Genomic DNA, 19666 nt, shown 5'->3' with positions numbered 1-19666 from the left:
TAATAAATTCATGTTCTCACTAACATTGCAGTGAGAGTAGAGATATTGAAACTTCTAGCTGTGGTCGTTATTTCTGCTCTGATCCATTATTCATTTACTCAATAAAACCCTGATCGAATGCCTATCATAGTGTTCCAAACACTGTAAGGATACAACAGTGAACAAAAATGGCCTTAACAGAGCTCACAGTTGAGTGAAGTAGATAGATTCTAATCAAATAATCTCACCAACAAAGAGTAAATTACAGATGTGCCAAGTGTTACAACAGCCAAGTGAATGCATTAAATGGGAAAAACTTATTTATTTTTTCAGCTCATGATGGGGGTACAAAAGTTTAGGTTATATATATTGCCCGCGCCTCCCCATCCCCCCAAGTCTGAGCTTCAAGCGTGTCCATTCCCCAGGCAGTGCACATCGCACTCATCAAGTAGGTACACACCCATCCCTTCCCCCCAGCCCCCACCTCTGTCCGATACCCAATTGGTGTTATTCCCAAATGTGCACTCAGGGAAACCAGTTTGCTGGTGAGTACATGTGGTGCTTATTTTTCCATTCTTGGGATACTTCACTTAATAGAATGGGTTCCAGCTCTATCCAGGAGAACCAAAGAGATGCCATATCGCCATTATTTCTAATAGCTGAGTAATATTCCATGGTATACATATACCACATTTTGCTAATCCGTTCATGAATTGATGGGCATTTGGGTTGTTTCCACATCTTTGCAACTGTGAATTGTGCTGCTATAAACATTCGGGTGCAGGTGTCTTTTTTATAGAATGACTTTTGTTCTTTTGGGTAGATGCCCAATAATGGGATTGCTGGATCGAATGGTAGGTCGACTTGAATCTGTTTAAGGTATCTCCACATTGCTTTCCACAGGGGTTGCACTAGTTTGCAGTCCCACCAGCAGTGTATGAGTGTACCTGTCTCTCCGCATCCACGCCAACATGTATTGTTTTGGGACTTTTTGATAAAGGCCATTCTCACTGGAGTTAAGTGATAGCTCATTGTGGTTTTGATTTGCATTTCCCTGATGATTAGAAATGTTGAACACTTTTTCATATGTTTGTTAGCCATTTTTATATCTTCTTTTGAAAAATTTCTATTCATGTCTTTTGCCCACTTTTTGAAAGGGGAAAAACATATTTAGATTGTACATCAATCTTCCCTAAGAAAAGTCATTTTCAGTCAAAACTTGGAATGGTGGCTAGGCAAGGTTGCAGAAGCAAGCAGGTTGCAAAGATTTCTGGGATAACAAATAGCATGTGAAAAACTTCTGTGTTGACAGCGGGTTTTTATGGGTTGAATTTTGTCCTTCCAAAAAAGACATATTGAGGTCCCAATCCCAGTAACACAGACTGTGACCTTATTTGGAAATGCAGTCCTTACATGGGTAATCAAGCCAACATGAGGGCGCCGGGGTGGGTGGGTCCTAATCCAATATGACTGGAGTCCCTGTGTAACGGGGAAATTGGGAAACAGAAAGAGACACAGAGAAAGATGCCATGTGAAGATGGAGCATTGGAGTGATACAGCCGCAAGGGAAGGAAAACCCCAGAAGGTGGTCCCAGAAAGCCACCAGAAGGAAGATGCAAGGAAGGGTTTCCCACAGGGTTTTTTGAGGGAGCATGGCCTGGCCCACACCTTGATTTCAAACTTCCAGGCTCCAGAACTGTTACACGATACATTTCTATTGTTTTAAGTCAGCCAGTCTGCGGTACGGTATTACGGCAGTCCCCAAAAAACTAATACCATGGGTAGGGATGGGAGAAGCTTTATGTTCCTGAGTAATGAAAGGCTACTGCAGTTTTAACATAGAAGGGAAAGAGGGAAAGTGGTTTGAGATGAAGTGATAGTATAGGTATTTTCCCCCTATGGAAAGTAACCGAGGTGATCTAATCGGGAGAGTAAAATAATCAGATTTTCTTTAGAAAAGAGCATCTGGCTCAGTCTGGAGAGTGGACTGGAGGAGGGAAAGAATGTAAGCAGGGAATTAAATAAATAACCTGGTTAAAGTTTTGATTTGAACAAGAGATGATTTGTTGCTTGGAATAGGGCGTTACCGCTGGAGGTTGAATTAGGTGAATGGTTTGAGGAAAGTAAACAACAACAAAATGCTAGAATATTGTTGTAATGAAGGAGACCCCTTTGGCAAAAGATGTAGGTAGAATTGCCAGGCTTTCCTGAAGATGGATTTGAAATTGGTGATTAGGAATTCATTTTGCACCAATATTTCCTCTTCTGCAACTTTCTCTAACCACACTAATTTGCTCAGCAGTAGGCATGGAAAGAATGGATACTGAGGCTCATCTGGACCAATAGTCTCTGGACTTTGAGAAGAAATGGTCCGATATAATGCTCAAATATATCTGAAATATAACTTCACCCAAATAATTGTCAGTATTTTATTCCTTTAAAGAAATATGTCTTTTCTGTGATTACGTTAGCTTTTCCTAGGTTTTTGAGTGAGCTGCTCACTGCCATTCTTGCCTCACCAGACTCCCAAATACGTTAGAGTCTCCTTAGAGTGATTATTTCATACGTAACAGCTAAGATTGGATTCTTCACTCTGCACATTAGCAGATCGCCCAAACACATTTTAAAGTCACTTTTTATTACCTCTCAGCTAAAATTCTCAGAAGCATCCATTGAAAGCTCATGTTTTAGTGCCATCTCTCATCAGGTTTCCTTTCCACTCTAATACTAGACTCCTTTCCTTTACCACTTGCTTTTTTTCTGATGCAATTGAGGGGGTCTTTTATGTTTACTTTGATGTCTTAGCATCGAAAAATAGCATTTGTTGACATGACTTTGGTTTGCCTACTCTCAATAAGTACGCCTTTTCAATTTTGTAATTTTCACCGGTATCTGGTGTAATTCTTCCTTTTGTTGGCATTTTTATTAAGCTGTCTCAGGAATTTTATGTACTTTTACACATTTTCAAGTTTTGCGATGAAGACCGAGTGCAGCCTTCAGATGCTTACGTGACTGTCCTAACCAGGCTAAGGAGATTTGTCTGAAATGATATGGATTTCACTATCTTCCAATTTGCTTTTGGATACAGGAGAAGATCTCCTAGTGTGTGAGTCCCAGATATAAAAAGTGATCTGGACACTGTGAAAAATGAAGATTAGTTGCAACAGCTGCTCATGATCCATAAACTCTCAACTCTGGCTTTTGCTGCTAGAACATTTTCTGCTTTGACAAACCCTTTGAGAGAGACATAACCTTTTACAAAATGGCATTTTTTAAATAAATTTTATCTTGTGTTTTCCGTAAATATCTTAAGCAAATGTAAGAAAAATTAATAGATCAGTTAATTATAAATATTATCTTAACGAATTTCAAAGTGAACAAGCTTTTATTAAAATAAACCTTTATATACATACACGCATATGAATGTACACATATAGTAGGACATTATTTGGCAAGAAACAAATCATTTGTTCACTTACTTACCTTTAAAAGTTCAGACAAAAAAAATTTTGTTAGCAGCGCATATACATAAAACATTTCAAAACAAATGGAGAGAATTGCTGGCATTATCTAATGTGATAAACTCTCTTCTTAATTATGGCATGTTGGTTAATCATGTTGTTCAAATCTTCTTTGTCTTTACTAAGTTATGTTATTATTGTTTTGTCTTCTTGTTTTATTGGCTACTGAGAGAGGTATAGTCCAACTAGGATTGAGGATTATTTCTCATTTTAGTTATGTCAGGTTTGCTTTGTACATTTTGAAGCAATGTTAATACAAATCTAGGATTGTTTCGTCTTCTTGTTGAATTGATCCCTTTTATCATTATTAAATGTTCCTCTTTATATGTACTAACACATGTATTAAAGTCTAATATTTGTGATATTTATATTGACAATCTTTTTTTTTTTTTTTTTGGCAAAGCCTTTCACATAAACATTTTAATACCAAGAATGTCTAATAAAAGAAATCAAGAAATTTGATTTATGATAATGGGGCATATAAATTCCAACTGCACATTTTTTTTTTTCATTTTTACATTAATATACAGTAAAGTTTATTTTAATTGATGTGCAGATCTAGGCTTTTTAGCACATGAATAAGTTCCTATCACAGTTAGGGCACAGGACAGTTTCATCACCACAGAGGAAGTCCTTCACGCTACCCCTTTGTATTCACACCCTCTTCCTGACCTAAAACCTGGGAACCATCGATCTATTCTCTACCACTATTGTTTGCTCTTTTGGGGAAAATGTCCTGTTAATATAATCAGGGCTCTGAGACTGGCTATTTTCACTCACCACAACATCTCCGGGATTATCCAGTTGTGAGTGTGTCGAGTGTGTTTGCTTTCACTGCCGAGGTTACTCCAGTGTATGGAGCTCCACCGTCTGTTTTTTCACCCTTTGCAGGACATTTCGGTTGTTTCTGATTTTAAACAATTATGAATAGAGCTGCTATAAGCGTCTGTGTACAGGCTTTTGTGTGAACACAAGTTTTCATTTCTCTAGGGTAAGTAAATAGGAGCAGGAATGCTGGATCATATGGTAAACGTGTATTTAACTTTATACGAAAATTCAAAACTGTTTTTATAGTGGATGTACCATTTTGTAGTCATCCCAGCAGTACACAAGAGTTCCACTTGTTCCAAATTGTTTAATTTAAGCCATTCTAATGTGTGTGTGGTCGTATCTCAGAATGGTTTTAATTCACATTTTCCTAATGAAAAATTATGTTGAATATCTTTCATGTACTTATTTGCCATTGATATATCTTCCTTATTGGAGTTCCTGTTTAAGACTTTTGTCCATTTTAAAACTGGGTTATTTTCTCAAGGGTAAGTGGTTTTTTGGGTTTTTTTTTTTTGGACAGACTTCCTGAGTTATAATTTATATACCATAATGTACACTAATTTTAAATATATAATTCACTTATTTTTAGTAAATTTTTAGAGTTATGTAACCATCAACACAATCTAATTTTAGAGCATCCTCATTACCCTCTCCCCTCTGCCCCCCAAAACCTCCCTTCAATTGCAGTTACTCCCTGCTGTGTTCTCAGCTCTAGGACATCACCGAGCTATTTTCTCCTGATACAGCCTTGACTTTCCTGGAATTTGATATAAATGGAATTATATAATAAGTAGTCTTTTGTGTAGACTTCAACTTGTGTCCTCTATTTTAAAATTGGATTGTATGACTTATTAAGTCATAAGAGTTGTTTGTGCGTTCTGAACACAAGTCTTTTACTAGGCATAGGATTTACAATATTTTCTCCAAGTCTCTGGCTCGTCTTTTCACTTTCTTCATCATGTATTTGAAAAGCAAAAATTTTTAATTTTGAGGAAGTACAGTACATCGATTTTTCCCATTATCGTTTGTGCTTTTGTGGGCATATCTAAGAAATCAGTGCCCAACTAGAGGTTGTGAAACGTCCATGTTTTGTGGATTTCCGACTACCTGGGAGTCAGTGCTGCTAACTCCCGAATTATTTAAGGGTCAACTGTATACAGGGGTGTGTGTGCGTGTGTGTGTGTGTGTGTGTGTGTGCGTGCGCACGCAAAGTTTACTTCACATAGGTCTCACATAATGTGTTTAGAAATAGATATTGTTTATGGTATTAAGAAAGTATTGAGTATTATAGTTGGCCAAGGATTCTCACTCAGGAATAGGTATTGAGTTATCTCGGATGCACTTCAGAATGTGCTTGGATGATCATATGGTTACTTTTGAGATCACGTATAGCAGTTTTCAGTATTCAGCCATCCGTACTTCTCTGGGTTGTCTTTTCTAGTAGTTGTTTCCTTCCCTCCTCTTTTCTTTTCCATCCTACTTATAAAGCCATGTAATTTATATCTCTGAAAAAGATATTTTCAATAAGTTATAATGTTGGGTGAATAGAACGGCCTATATTAGTCAATTAGCTAAACAGTTTGCAAGTGTCTGAGAGAAAAGTATCTACTGATGACCAGACTTCAGCAACTAAGTTGTGACATTTGACAGACAGGCACTTCTCACTTTGCAAAAGGGGGTGAGAACATCAAAATGACCAGGAGCGCTGAAACCATACAAAAGTGACCTTGGCAGTCAGTGGGAAAAGTTACAATTTTCCTGTGATCTTGAAAATTTTTGTCAAAATCTTTAAAACTCTTACTTTTCGTTATGAATGCATAGAGAAATGAAAAATAGAAAAACTGATCTAAATTTAGTAAAGTGTGATTTTAAAACATTAGAAACACTACTAAACAAAATTTTATTGCGAAAAAAATACATCATGGACAGTGTGAGCCGCATTTGCATTCTTCCCGTCATTTGAGATGGTGCGGAGCAAGCATATATTCTGGGCCTTGGCAGAAAGGACTCCTGTCTAAATTTGAATTAACTTCCAATATTTTATCCTTTGCACTTTCAAAGTAGTGAAATATCTGTATGAGTCTTTTTATGTGAAGATTTTTGCGATGCCATTTACTCTGAGACATCTTCCTTTTGTCACTACCAGTTTCCTCATTTACCTTGATAAGTTCACCTGGGCTAATTCCCTCAGGCTGCGTGTCTGGGGTTTCCACACAGTGGCGGTGTCAGCATTCCCTCCATCAGCTATTCTTCAGTAACTCCATTTACGCTGGATCCGAGTTTCAGTCTCAGTCTTATCACATTGCATTTCTTCACTACACTTGCATCTGTGTTGCTAAGTCTCTCTTTTGATTAGCCATTTTTCACATGTCACATGAGTTTGTCTGTGGAAGACAATTAGGCAAGACAACTACATGCTTTGCTGTTTGTGCGTGAATTTAATAAGAGATGATCAGCGACAGATTTTAAAAGAAAAAATGTAATTGGTCCCTGAAGACGATGTAAATCTGTTATTTGCAGAGCAATTCATAGACTAAAGAGCTGGCAGCTAAGTTTGTACTTTATGCAAATACACTTAATAGGACATGGTAACTGAAATTTGAGCCATGTTGTTGGGAGGACCTGTGTTATTTAAATAAACCTTGGTAACTGAAATTTGTGTGTAGCAAGAAGTGCATCTTTAGACTTTGTAATCTTTTCATGCAAATTATTTTATCTTTAGCGTATGTATTCTGTTTGTGGACTCCTAAAACTTTAAAGGTAGTATTCTTTTGTTTGTTTCCAAGAAGTCCTGTTCACTGAATGTATTCATCAGCAATGGCTCTGTGACTGGTGAATGGGGATTGCCAGTAATTTCTTATATAGGAAAGATATTTCAATCTATTATTTTTCCAATACAATATTGGATTACATCCCTTTTGTTTGATTCTGAAATTCTACTGTCTTCAACGTGAAACTAGATTTTGTACATTATTATTGACGATATACTGAAAACATTTCATTTAACATTTAAAATATTTTAAGTTAATGAAAACATAATTCATACTTCAGGAGATTCGAATTTATTTTACACCACGTGGTTAACTATTGGGAAAAAAACTACTTTGATATGTACATTCAATTTGAAGGTATAGAAGTCAATACACATGGCAGTAAGACATCTTTTAAATTCAATGGGTTTATACAGCTGGGAATTCTAATTAATAGTACTTATATAACAAATGCTATATTTCATGAGTAAGTGCATAGCATCTTCTGTTTGATTTTTTCAAAATTGCTCTTTATGCTCATTTGAAAACCTTCAGATCTATTTTTCTATTGATGATTCAGCTTAACATGAACGTGAGCATCATGCTTGAGGTTGTATAGCATCTAATATCTTTTCTTATTTAAATTTTAACAACATAACTACGAGATTTAAAATTTTTTTTTTTAAATAAAGAACATTAAAAACACTTCCACAATTTCAGTTTTTCTGATCTAACACTATAAATATACTTTCCCCTGTTGTGTATTCTTTTTTTTTTTTTGAGACAGAGTCTTGCTCTGTTGCCCGGGCTAGAGTGAGTGCCGTGGCGTCAGCCTAGCTCACAGCAACTTCAAACTCCTGGGCTTAAATGATCCTCCTGCCTCAGCCTCCCGAGTAGCTGGGACTACAGGCATGCGCCAACATGCCCGGCTAATTTTTTCTATATATATATTTTAGTTGGCCAGATGATTTCTTTCTATTTTTAGTAGAGACGGGGTCTCGCTCTTGCTCAGGCTGGTCTCGAACTCCTGAGCTCAAACAATCCACCCGCCTTGGCCTCCCAGAGTGCTAGGATGACAGGCATGAGCCACCGCGCCCAGCCTCCTGTTGTGTATTCTCATGGTTACAATACATTTCCCTTTATTATTCATTCATTCAATTGAAATATGTCTAGCCTCATTCTCATGGAACTTGCAACTTTAGGGGAGACAAAGAAAACAATAAACATTACAGATGAGCCAATTATATAGTATTTTAGAAGGTAATAGATGCAATAAAGAAAAAATAAAGCAATTTTATACAGTAGTTAGTGTCCAGAAGGAGTCTAGGGAATGAGTAATGTGGGTATTTGTAGGTAGAGCATTTCGTACAGAAATGCAAGGTCCTGAAGTGAAAACCCACCTAGTATATTGAAACGGAGGAGAACAGTGATGGTGGAGCAGAGTGGTGGAGTGGTGAGTACAGAAGGTAAGATCGGAGAATAACAAAGGGCCAGTTAGTATAAATCCTTGTAAGCCATGATAAGAACTTTGGTTTCTACCCTGACACAGTTGGGGAGCCGCTGAATGATTTGTAGAGGGGACATATATATCTGACTCTTACTAATAGAATTTCTCTGGTGTTATGTTGAGAACAACCAAAGGGGAGTAAGAGTAGGAGTAGGGAAAGCAGTTAGGCAAGTATTGTAATTTAGGTGAAAACAAAATGATATTGGCTTGGACTAAGATGGCAGTAGTAGAGGTTTTAAGAAGTGATTAGATCCTACATCTAATTTAAAAGTAGAGGTGATTAGATTTGCTGATGGATTTGATATGGAGTATGAAAGAAGAGATGAGTCAAGAATTCTTCCAGGAGTTTTGACCTGAAACTCATATTTTTGACCTCAGAAGACTACAGGAGGCCGGGCGCGGTGGCTCACGCCTGTAATCCTAGCACTCTGGGATGCCGAGGTGGGCGGATCGTTTGAGCTCAGGAGTTCGAGACCAGCCTGAGCAAGAACGAGACCCCATCTCTACTAAAAATAGAAAGAAATTATATGGACAGCTAAAAATATATAGAGAAAAAATTAGCCGGGCATGGTGGCGCATGCCTGTAGTCCCAGCTACTCGGGAGGCTGAGACAGGAGGATCGCTTGAGCTCAGGAGTCTGAGGTTGCTGTGAGTGAGGCTGACGCCACGGCACTCACTCTAGCCTGGGCAACAGAGTGAGACTCTGTCTCAAAAAAAAAAAAGAAGACTACAGGAGTAAGTTTTGGAGGGAATGACAGTTTGGAATGTGTAAATCTGAGATGTCTATTAGACACTCAAACAGAGATATTGAGTAGGTTGTTGGATTCAGAACTCTTGAATACAGCTGAGGAGTTTGAACTAGAGATATTAATCGGTTTCATAGGCTTATGGGTCATACCTACTTTATTTCATTGTGTCCCATACCTACACAACATCTACCATGTAAATGGTAATCAGGAAATACTTGTTGAGTTATGGTGATAAATGTGTAACCATAGGTGCTTCTGGGGAAATTTCCAGGCAGTAGCCACCTGTGAGGAACACTGCTCAAAGGTCAAAGAAGTTGAAGGCTGAAATATCCACCAGATTTCACAATATGGCTCTTTGGATAGAGTTTTGGGAAAAGAACTCAGATTCAAGTGGCCTGAAGAGCAAATAGCAGATAGGAAATGGAAACATAGAATATAAGCAACTGATAGTCTTATGCTTATTAGACCTTTTTGTATTTATTTTTATTAGAAATTTATGGGGTAGCAGTGTAATTTTGTTACATGGATATAGTGCATAATGGTAAAGTCAGGGCTTCTAGTGTGTCCATCACCAGAATAATATCCATTGTGCCCATTAAGTGATTTCTTGCCATCCACCTCCTCCAGCCCCTCACCTTTCCAAGTTTCCATTGTCAGTCATTCCACACTCTATGTCCATATGTACACGTTATTTACCTTGCACTTACAATTAAGAATATGCAGTATTTGTCTTTCTGTGACTGAGTTGTTTCACTTAAGGTCATGATGTCCAGCTCTATTCATGTTGCTGCTAAGGACATGATTTCATTCTTCTTTATGGCTGAATAGTATTTCATTATGTATGTATACCATATTTTCTTTAACCAATCATCCATCAGATATTTTCATTTCTTCTTTTGTGAACTTTCTATTTATGTCTTTTCCTCTTTTTACACTGAGATTATATCTTTTCTTTAGTGTATAAGAATATGTTACATATTTAGGGTTTTTTTTTAAAAAAACACTGCCTGTTAAATACACTGCAACCTCTCTTAACATATTCTTTTCTAGTGTGATTAATATAAGCTTGAGTTCTGCTACTTAAGAGCCACCTCTGATTCCATCTTACTCAGTGATGATCTTGTGCTCATCCACTCAATTAATATATATTTTTTGCTTTCACTGTGTGCTCATGATTAATTTTGTAAGAATTAACACTATAATTTTAACAAACTTTTCATAGCTCACTGGAGAAGTAATTTTAGTGCATGAAAATGGGATAATTTTAAATCCTTAAAAATAACTTCGAATTGTAGAAAGAGCCAAAAGTGTATTATAAATTTCCTGAAAGCAATATTTCCCAAAACATAGTTTTAGTTATTATTTTGTAAACAATTAAAAAATACAAAGCAATTGATCTCAGGCTATCAAGTTTATCATCTGGGCTAAATAGTCAAGTATGACTGTAAAACTAATAAAGAATATTAACTACATGGTCAGTGACTTTTCCTTAGAGTGAAGAGGAATGAGATTGGCTCAAATTAAAGACTGATAAAGGATTTTTAAAGATGTTACCACAGCATTTATATCTACAATATTTATAGCAATGATGTAAGATTTACCATAATACATTTAGACAGTTTATCAGATTGAAGCCTCACTATTTTTCATGACTGTGTATTTTTATCTGTCCATAATAAATTTCAAAAGCCCTCCATAGAGGTTCTATGAATACTTTGCATAAAATAGCTTTATGGAAAAGAGTGAAATAGAAGCTTGCTAAAGAAATTGAAAAAAATAGAATTGCATATGGTATCAATTTTTATTTACTTAGCTGTTATTACTATTATTTAGTTTGGTTAAATGTTCGTTTTCATAATTATTCATGTCAGGTATATCCATAGGTTTAAAAAATGTAAAATATATTTTCTGTCATTGTTAATGCTTTTGTATTATTAGATAAAACACAGTTAACTATTCCCTTAAGGTTTACAAGTAAGAAAAAGTGAATGTAATTTTTAAAATTCTTTAATTCAATATTCAGATCAGTACTGAAGCGCGTGACCTGAACTTTTTCTTTACTGTATGTTAATAAAACTTCCTACAATTTTTAACTTAAGCTCAAAACATGTGCTTAGAAAATGGAAGAAGATATTTAACTATTTTCTAATACGACCATATGTTAAGTGTCATATGCCAAAAGTGAATAGAAATCACAATATTTGTATTCTATTAACTGCTCTATTAATAATTTTCTACTTTCTACATTGTCAATAAAACCATAGGTAATATATACGTAAGGTGTGTTATGTGTATACATAAGATATACAGTATAAACAAGTGCCAAATTCTAACTTGCTTGAAGGTAATGGCTTTGTCTAATCAAACGCTGCAGTTTTCAACACCTGGTAGGAGGCAGAATAGTTTAGGGGTTAAGAGGAGCACAGGCCCTGGAGTAAAGCAGTGGTTTGAATTTGGATTCCACTTGAAGATTTTTAGCTTAACATCTTTTAGATCAATGTTATATCTACATGTTACATTCCTTTTTTTTTTTTCTTTTTTATTTCAGCATACTATGGGGCACAAACATTATAGGTGATGTATATTGCCCTTGCCCCACCCGAGTCAGAGCTTCAAGCGTGTCCGTCCCCCAGACAGTGCACACCGTCAGGTGTGAATATGCCCACCCCTCCTCCCCCATGTTACATTTCAAAATGGCAAATTGGGGAAGGATGGTGGAGAGAAAAGTAAATCTTTATTGGCAAATAATTCCAATAGCGTGTGTGTGTGTGAGAGAGAGAGAGAGAGAGAGAGAGACAGTGTGTGTGTGTGTGTGTGTGTGGAGGAGAGAGAGACAGTGTGTGTGTGTGTGTGTGTGTGTGTGTGTGGAGGAAATGGGGTGGCGGTGAAGTAGTCTTCCTGGTAGGAAGAAAATGTGTAGAACCGAAGGATGGATTCTTAGTCGATAGGAAAGTAGTTTGGCAGGAATTTGTAACAAAGCAGAAGGCAACATGCTTCAGAATAAGACCAGAACCTTATTCACATCTTTAATCGAGTTGTTAGTATTTAATATCATTTAGAAATTGAACACAGAAACCGAGCAATTTTCCCAGTGCAGAATGAGTACTGAACGTTTCAAGGCAAACTCGTATATTAAATGTGTAACCATCTGGCTTAAAGTTCTCCGTTTTTAGGTGTTCATTAAGGAAATATCTGTAATCCTTTCAGATCTAAAATCTTTAAGAGTCGTGAGAGGCTGCAAGCGTTTCACTGTAGCTGAAGGAAAGCCACATGTGCGCGAGTCACGGCTGAAATTGTCTTCAAGCTCAGGGGATCTTTTGGTTTTAGGCAGATGGACAGAGTGAATTGAATATATTTTTCCATTTAGGCTGAGATAATACAATTCAATTTATATTAAATGGGCATAGAAACCACTCAAAATTAAATAACTGAAGTGTTCATCCTTCAGCTTAAATGATTTGTTCCCTTATCAATGAGAACCAATTATAGATTATTTAACCTTTATAATTTCAATAAAGCATTCATTGCATAGGAAAAAATAATTTCTGTGAGCATTTACTGTTAACTATATTCTCAGCTAACGAAGGCAGTAAGTCTATGCAAACAATCAAAGGCACGTGACTCAGGTATCAATCTCACAAGGTTTAACTTTGCAAACTTTAACCTATAAAATGACTGCAAACACCACAGGGACAGTGTTTCCAGTTCATATTTGATAAGGCACCAATGCAGAAACATTCTATGGATTGGTAAACTATTGAGAGTTTACTGTTATATTTATATAATCTTTGATTCTAAAAAATACCTTAAACAGGTTTTTCTCTATCTCTTTTTACCAACTGTCTGCTCAAGTAAGAGTATTCTTTTAAATAAATACTAAAAGAGACTTACAGTATTTGATCTGAGTGTCCTTAGGATTTTATAGCAAATTATATGCTCCAAAATTTTGTATACTTTTTAATAATGAAATGTTTTCTAATAAAGAAATAGAAAATATTAAATAATAAATTATTAATTCAAACCAGTGAGCATAATAAAATAGTACTTAAAATAGCTTCAAGAGACCATTTCAGAAATGTTAGTGGGAAGAAATTGGAAAAATAAAAACAAAAAGTTTTTTTCTTCAGAAGTGAAATGCCAGATTCCCAGGCACTAAAGTTTTCATTATATTTCATATAGTATTATCAATATTTCAAGAAGATCATAAGCATTTTATAACATTATATGGTAATACCTCTCCCCTGATCACAACATTAAAAACCACATACTTAGAAGAAATAAAAAAGAAAGAAACCAAAACAGAAAAGGAAGATGCTAAAACCAAAGGAACATTCATTTCTATCTTTGTGGAGTAAAATTAATGGCAATTTCACTTGTTCCCCTACTTGGGTCTGATTTTGTTCATTTCTTTGCACCTACTTCTATCCCTAGCAGAAATGAAGGGGTGAGTACGTGTGGAAAACCAGAGACAAAGGAGAAAGGGAAAACTGACAATTTCAGAGGCTTTTACAAAGTGTGATTTTGTGTTTATTTATCCTAGTTAGTGGCTACGACTCACTTGACTGGTCCTTCAATCTAATCCTCTGGGCCTGGCATATGAAAATAGTTCTATATATTTATGTTATTAATATTTACGTGCTATCTCAAAATAGTAAACATTGAGGATGGACTTATGGAGAGAACTTATATTTTTTCTTATTTTTTTTTCTCATAATGGCAGCTTAAATGTAAGAATATTTAAACATTTTATTTTGAAATAGGGTTGTTAATGTAAAAAAAAAAAAAGTGCCGTTTTCTTTTCACAAATGAGAACATGGAGACTTGAAGTGACATGACCTCCATGGATCCCCCACGCAGCTGCCCATCACAAAGCTGAGACTGGACCCTACTGTCCCCGGTCATTTTTACCACTGTTGAACTACAGTGTAACCAGCTTTCAATCACGGGTAGGAATTCATTATTGCCATTCCACAGGTATCTATCTGTATTTCATAATGTTCAATATGAGAAAGCAAATGCACACGGAATTTTTAAAAACTTAAACATGGGAACAAATATTTGGGGCTCATTTAGCTCCTATTAATTGTTGGAGCATCTCAGAATCCCAACTGTAGATGGAAGAACATTCTAAAAAAATTATCTTAAGCAGTGTGTCTCATTTTTAAATCCTTCATTCCTTAGGCTTAATGCTGCCCATTATCTGAAAGATGTGGTCACACACGTCCAGGCACAGGTTTTACACAGGTCATCGCCTTCACAGGTTACTGGAAGTTAACCCTAACCCTAGACTTGGTGGAAACTGCTAGCTGAGCGCAGTCTTCTGGAAGGAGCTTGCTGCCTCTCATGGATCCTCTGAGGCTGGGGGGGTGGGGGTGGGGGGAAGGAGTGTTGGCCTTGGGGCAAATTTAAGGAATGGGGGACAGGTAGGGATGAGGACCAGCTGGAGGGTGACTCGTTGTCCATTTCTCTGCCAGTGACCGACAGGACACAAAAGTACATTTTGCAGAGAATATACATTTTGCATAATGGTCTGAAGTCATTTGAGAAAGTTCGCTAGCATTAAATGTTTCTAGCTAAGTTTGCCCTAACTTGGAATGGCAGAGTTTCACAGTCGCCCTCATTCGCGACCTCCAGTCCCTCCAGGTGCCCCGATTAGGGCTCGGGGACTTGGGACCCGGGGGCAGAGAGGCCCTGAATGCAGAAAGTGGCTCAGCCACCGGCGGGGGGCGGGCTGGGGGGGCTACAAAAGGGTCTGCGAGCTCCTTTCTGCAAGCACTTGCTTAGCACCTTTGCTTCTGCGGGTCCCCTCTTGCCACCGTTCGCTGCGTAACCGCGTCGCGCTGGCACCTTTGCTTCTGCGGGTCCCCTCTTGCCACCGTTCGCTGCGTAACCGCGTCGCGCTGCCCAGCTCCCCCTCCCCCACCCCCTGCCCTGTCGTCCCCGTCGCCTCACCTGTCCACCGCGATGGCCGTCATGGAGTAGATGCTGGCGAACACGGCGGTGACGGGGAAGAAGTTCTGGAAGCGACAGTAGCCGGCGCCGAAGTACCACTCGCCGTGCAGCGCGTAGACGAAGTTGACGAGCGCGTTGAAGGCGGCCGCGGAGGCGTCGGAGAAAGCCAGGTTCACGAGGAAGTAGTTGGTGACGGTCCTCATGCGCTTGTGCGCCAGGACGATCCAGATGACCGCGAGGTTCCCGCACACCGCGGCGGCCACCACCGCGCCGTACGCCAGCGCCCAGAGCGCCACGCGCCAGGACGGCTGCGCGAACTGGTTGGCGAGGTCGGGCCGCGGCGGCGGCGACGGCGACGCGGGGGACCCGCCGGGCGGCCCGGGCGCCGGGGACGAGGAGGAGGAGGAGGGGGACGACAGGTTGCCGAGCGCGGCCAGCAGCTGCAGCCACTCGGCCCCCACGGCCCCGGCCGCGAGCGCCGCGCTCAGGTTCTGCGCGCCCGCGCCGCCGGGGGTCGCGTGTCCCGCCGCGGCCATGCCCGGGGGTCTGCGGCGCCGGAGCCCGTCCGCCCGCAGCCCGCGCCGGCCACGGGCTCCCGGGTCCGCAGGCGGCGGGAGCAGGAGCCGCACCGGCGCCCGGGAGGAAGCGGGAGGAACCGGACGGTCCGGGAGGGGCAGAGCCTGGCCGGAGAGGGGGTCGCACGTCGGCGCCGGCGGGAGGACGCAGCAGCCTGCGCCGCGGGCGCGCTCGGTCGTCCCCGGGAGCCCCCGCCGGGCTGACGTCGCGGGGACGGCGGAGCTGGCGACCCCTCGCGGGCCGGGGTGGGCGCGTCCCGCCCTCCGGGTTTCATGCATTCGCGGCGCGTCGCCACGCAGCCACGCGAGGGCCGCACCTGCCCAGCTGGGCTTCACACCGGTCCGAGACGGTTTTCCCTCTTGTAAGGGCAGGACCTCTTGCCGCGGTGCCTGCTCGCGTTGATCGTGGGCTGTTCTTTGCCGATGACATCGTTCGCCCGAGAGGCGAAGGCAGGGTCCTTCGGTCCCAGGGCATGGATTGTCCCCGGAGCGCGCGTGCATGGAGCCTGCTGCGGGTGGTGGGCACACTGAGCTGTCACTGGATTTTGGAATTTCATTCGACTTCCTGCTCCTGTGCTTGCATTTTCCCATCTCGGATCTCTTTTCCTCTTGCTCCCACTTTTTTTTTTTTTTTGAGACAGAGTCTCACTCTGTTGCCCTTGCTCCCACTTTTGATGGCCACTCATTTCTCCTCTTTCTCTAATCCCTATCCCTGGTCAGTCCTCCCAGCCCCCATCCCCCGCAGGCATGTAGAGACCACAGTTGATTTCTCCTGGAGAATTCTGCTCGGGATGGAGCGTCATAACACACTAGGTAAATCAGAAATTCTGAGATGCAAGTTTTCTTGAAACAGGATGATGACAAGACTTAGATCTCTACGTTTTCCTGGGTTGAATGTATCCTCTGAGCACTGTCAATGCACATACTTGGTGATAGGATTCCAGACATTTGGTGCTTTGGTTTTCAGGGCCTGACATAAAGACACAGTGATGAGGATGTGCTAACTAAAGAAATTTCTTTGGTTTCCTGGGCACATGGTTGGACCCGGCTCCTGAGCTTTGCTTGGGAGCAGGTGAGCTAGAGAACTGGGCGAAGTGCAAGCTGGAAGGACATAGTTGGCGCTGAGATCAAAATTAATCAGGAGGTTCTAGAGCCAGAACTCTCCTTTATTAGTGCTTTGGAGGCAGATCTGTAAATTTAAGGTCAAACATATTTATAGCAACCTCTTGAATATACTTGAACTATTTGAACCTCTGTGTATTCATTTGAAAATGAAGATTTGAAAAAATCTAAGTTACGGCATAAGTATGGAATAGGTAGTTTCAACAGACTTCCTTCAACAACCAGGCCGGAGAACGGTCTCAAAAAATGTTAGCACTCTTCCCTCTAGTTATCATGGTGCATTACATCTAAACGTTTTCAGGTGAAATGAATTCGAGTAGCAAGTTTTATCAAGAGAAGGTAGCTTGTGATTTGTAGACATTCTGCATTCTTTAGTCTTCCAGTTCAGAACACATTCTTCAAAAACCCTGCTGTGATTACTGCACAAATGAATTTAAGGAGACCATTAATGAATAGTGTTTCCTTCTAACAGTTTTTATGTCTAAATAGATAGTGTATAGTAATAATTTTAAGGAACCTGATAGTAATTATCACAGCCTTGACAAAAACCTGCTTCAAAATAAATGCGTGCTATACGTCATGTTATCAAATGTTATTTTTCCTATTTCTTCCCAGAGAGGCCTGTGAAAATATGGGATACTCAGCAAGGAAAAATGTATTAGATTTTAGGGCCTGAAAATTATCATCTATGGCTTGATGCTCTGTCTTCTGGGTCTGTGGAGGCCCCACCCTAGTCTCAATTGCATAACAAATAAATTACTCACATTTCACAGAGACAAGAAAGAATTTAAAGAGAGTTACCTCATTGATATCAGTGATTACTGTTGGGTTTAGGATTGTTCATGATTTTAATTTTTTATTTGTACACATCTCTGTATTTCTACATTTATATAGTCTATATAGCTTTAAAACATGTAATACTAAAAATGTAAATTATAAATAAAAAGAAGATCTGGATTAGAAACTCTTTGATGTTGCAAAAAAAGGGACAAAAGAAAAATGATATTTGAATCTGAATGACTAGTTAGAAGAAATATCTTCTTTATTCTGATTATCTTACCAAACAAAAATCCCAGATGAACATTTATTTACTGTCATTAAGGCTCTGATATTCTTGACTAAATAACTTACTAGCTAATTGAATCTGATGACATATCAATGGTATTACTATAGTATCTTCAAAAAATATCAAAACATTTTAACAAAAATCAGACACAGTAATTATCAAATCAATGTTCTACACTTCAGTAAATTGTGGCTTTGAGATAACCAATCAACCAATAGACATCTCATCTTTTATTATTTATTTATTATTTTATGTGTTAAAACATTATAATTTTTATATTTGTAAACATTTTAAATTGATGCATGATAAATGTACATAATTTGGGGGTACATGTGGTAATTTAATATATTCATATGATTTGTAAACATCAAATCAGTGTACCTTAAATATCACCTTAAATATTTGTCTTTTTTTTTTTTTTTTTTTTTTGAGACAGAGTCTCACTCTGTTGCCCGGCCTAGAGTGCTGTGGCGTCAGCCTAGCTCACAGCAACCTCAGACTCCTGGGCTCAAGAATATTTGTCTTTTCTTTATGCTAGAAACATTTGAATTATTCTCAGCTAACTATTGTGGAATGTATGATGGATCACTGTAAAACTATTGTTACTCTATTGATCTATCTATCTATCTATTCTATTGACCTATCACTAGGTCTCATGTCTTCTATGAAGTCGTATCTTTGTACCCATTAATCAGCTTCTTTTCATCCTCCCCACACCTCTACCCTTCCCAGCCTCTGATAACCAGCAATCTGCTGTCTATCTTCATTAGATCCTCTTTTATTTATTTTTTTACCGCTCCTGGGAAACAATGCACAAGCTTTGGAAACTGAGAGGTTAGGGGTTCACTGGAGACCGGGACGCTTTCAGTTAACTGGCCTTTCCTTCTTTCAGGCTCCATTTCATCCTCTGTAAAATTGTGATAATTATGTTTAACTGTACATATTTTGTATAAAATGTCTACTATATATGGGTACTCAATATATAATGCCTATATTAATTGAATTCAGCTCCTAAGTATGGAAAATTATTTTGATAAAAACAAATAGTTAACATTTATTGAGTACTTTGTATATTCCAGGCAGTGTTCCAAGCATGTTCTTTACATTAATTGACTTATTTATATATCCTAAGGATCCTGTATGATGATATTGTTGTTATTGCCATTTTCGGATTAAAACCTGAGGTACAAGGTGACTAAATAACTTATCTGAAGTCACATACAATATCTAGGAAATAGTGGAAGGTAGAATTGTACCCAGATTCTGGCATCGAGTCTGGGATCTTAGTCACACTATCATCTTTCCAGAAAAACAAACCAGCCAACCATGTAAAGGTTGGCAAGGAAATCACTTAAAAAGTTGAAACTACAGCTGAGTGCAGTTTAATACATTATTCTTTCCCCCATTGCTCTCCTGCTAATCGGCTCATCTTCAAGAGAAAAACAAAAGGAGCAAACAAAAACTATTTTAAAAAATAAGCATGAACACTGTCTAATTAAAGTTGATGGCCCAAAGATATCATTACTCTGCTCTGTGTCTGAAACAAATAAACATAAAACAATAAAAATAAATAAAAACAGACAAGAACACTTCTTCAATAGAACCTGTGGATTA

General features: G+C 38.9%; 1 protein-coding gene across 1 annotated transcript in view; it reads right to left on the bottom strand.

Moving 5' to 3' along the window:
- The window catches only part of TACR3 (tachykinin receptor 3), a 34109-nt gene extending 17654 nt beyond the window's left edge, over positions 1–16455 (bottom strand). The window contains 1 exon segment of the mRNA XM_069459179.1: positions 15290–16455. Coding sequence (XP_069315280.1) covers positions 15290–16455 — 1166 coding nt within the window.
- Positions 16456–19666: the final 3211 nt, after the last annotated feature.

Source organism: Eulemur rufifrons, chromosome 26 (genome assembly GCF_041146395.1).
Source record: "Eulemur rufifrons isolate Redbay chromosome 26, OSU_ERuf_1, whole genome shotgun sequence".
NCBI lineage: Eukaryota > Metazoa > Chordata > Mammalia > Primates > Lemuridae > Eulemur > Eulemur rufifrons.
The sequence above is the reverse complement of the archived record's forward strand: the minus strand, read 5'-3'. Positions and strand labels throughout refer to the sequence as shown.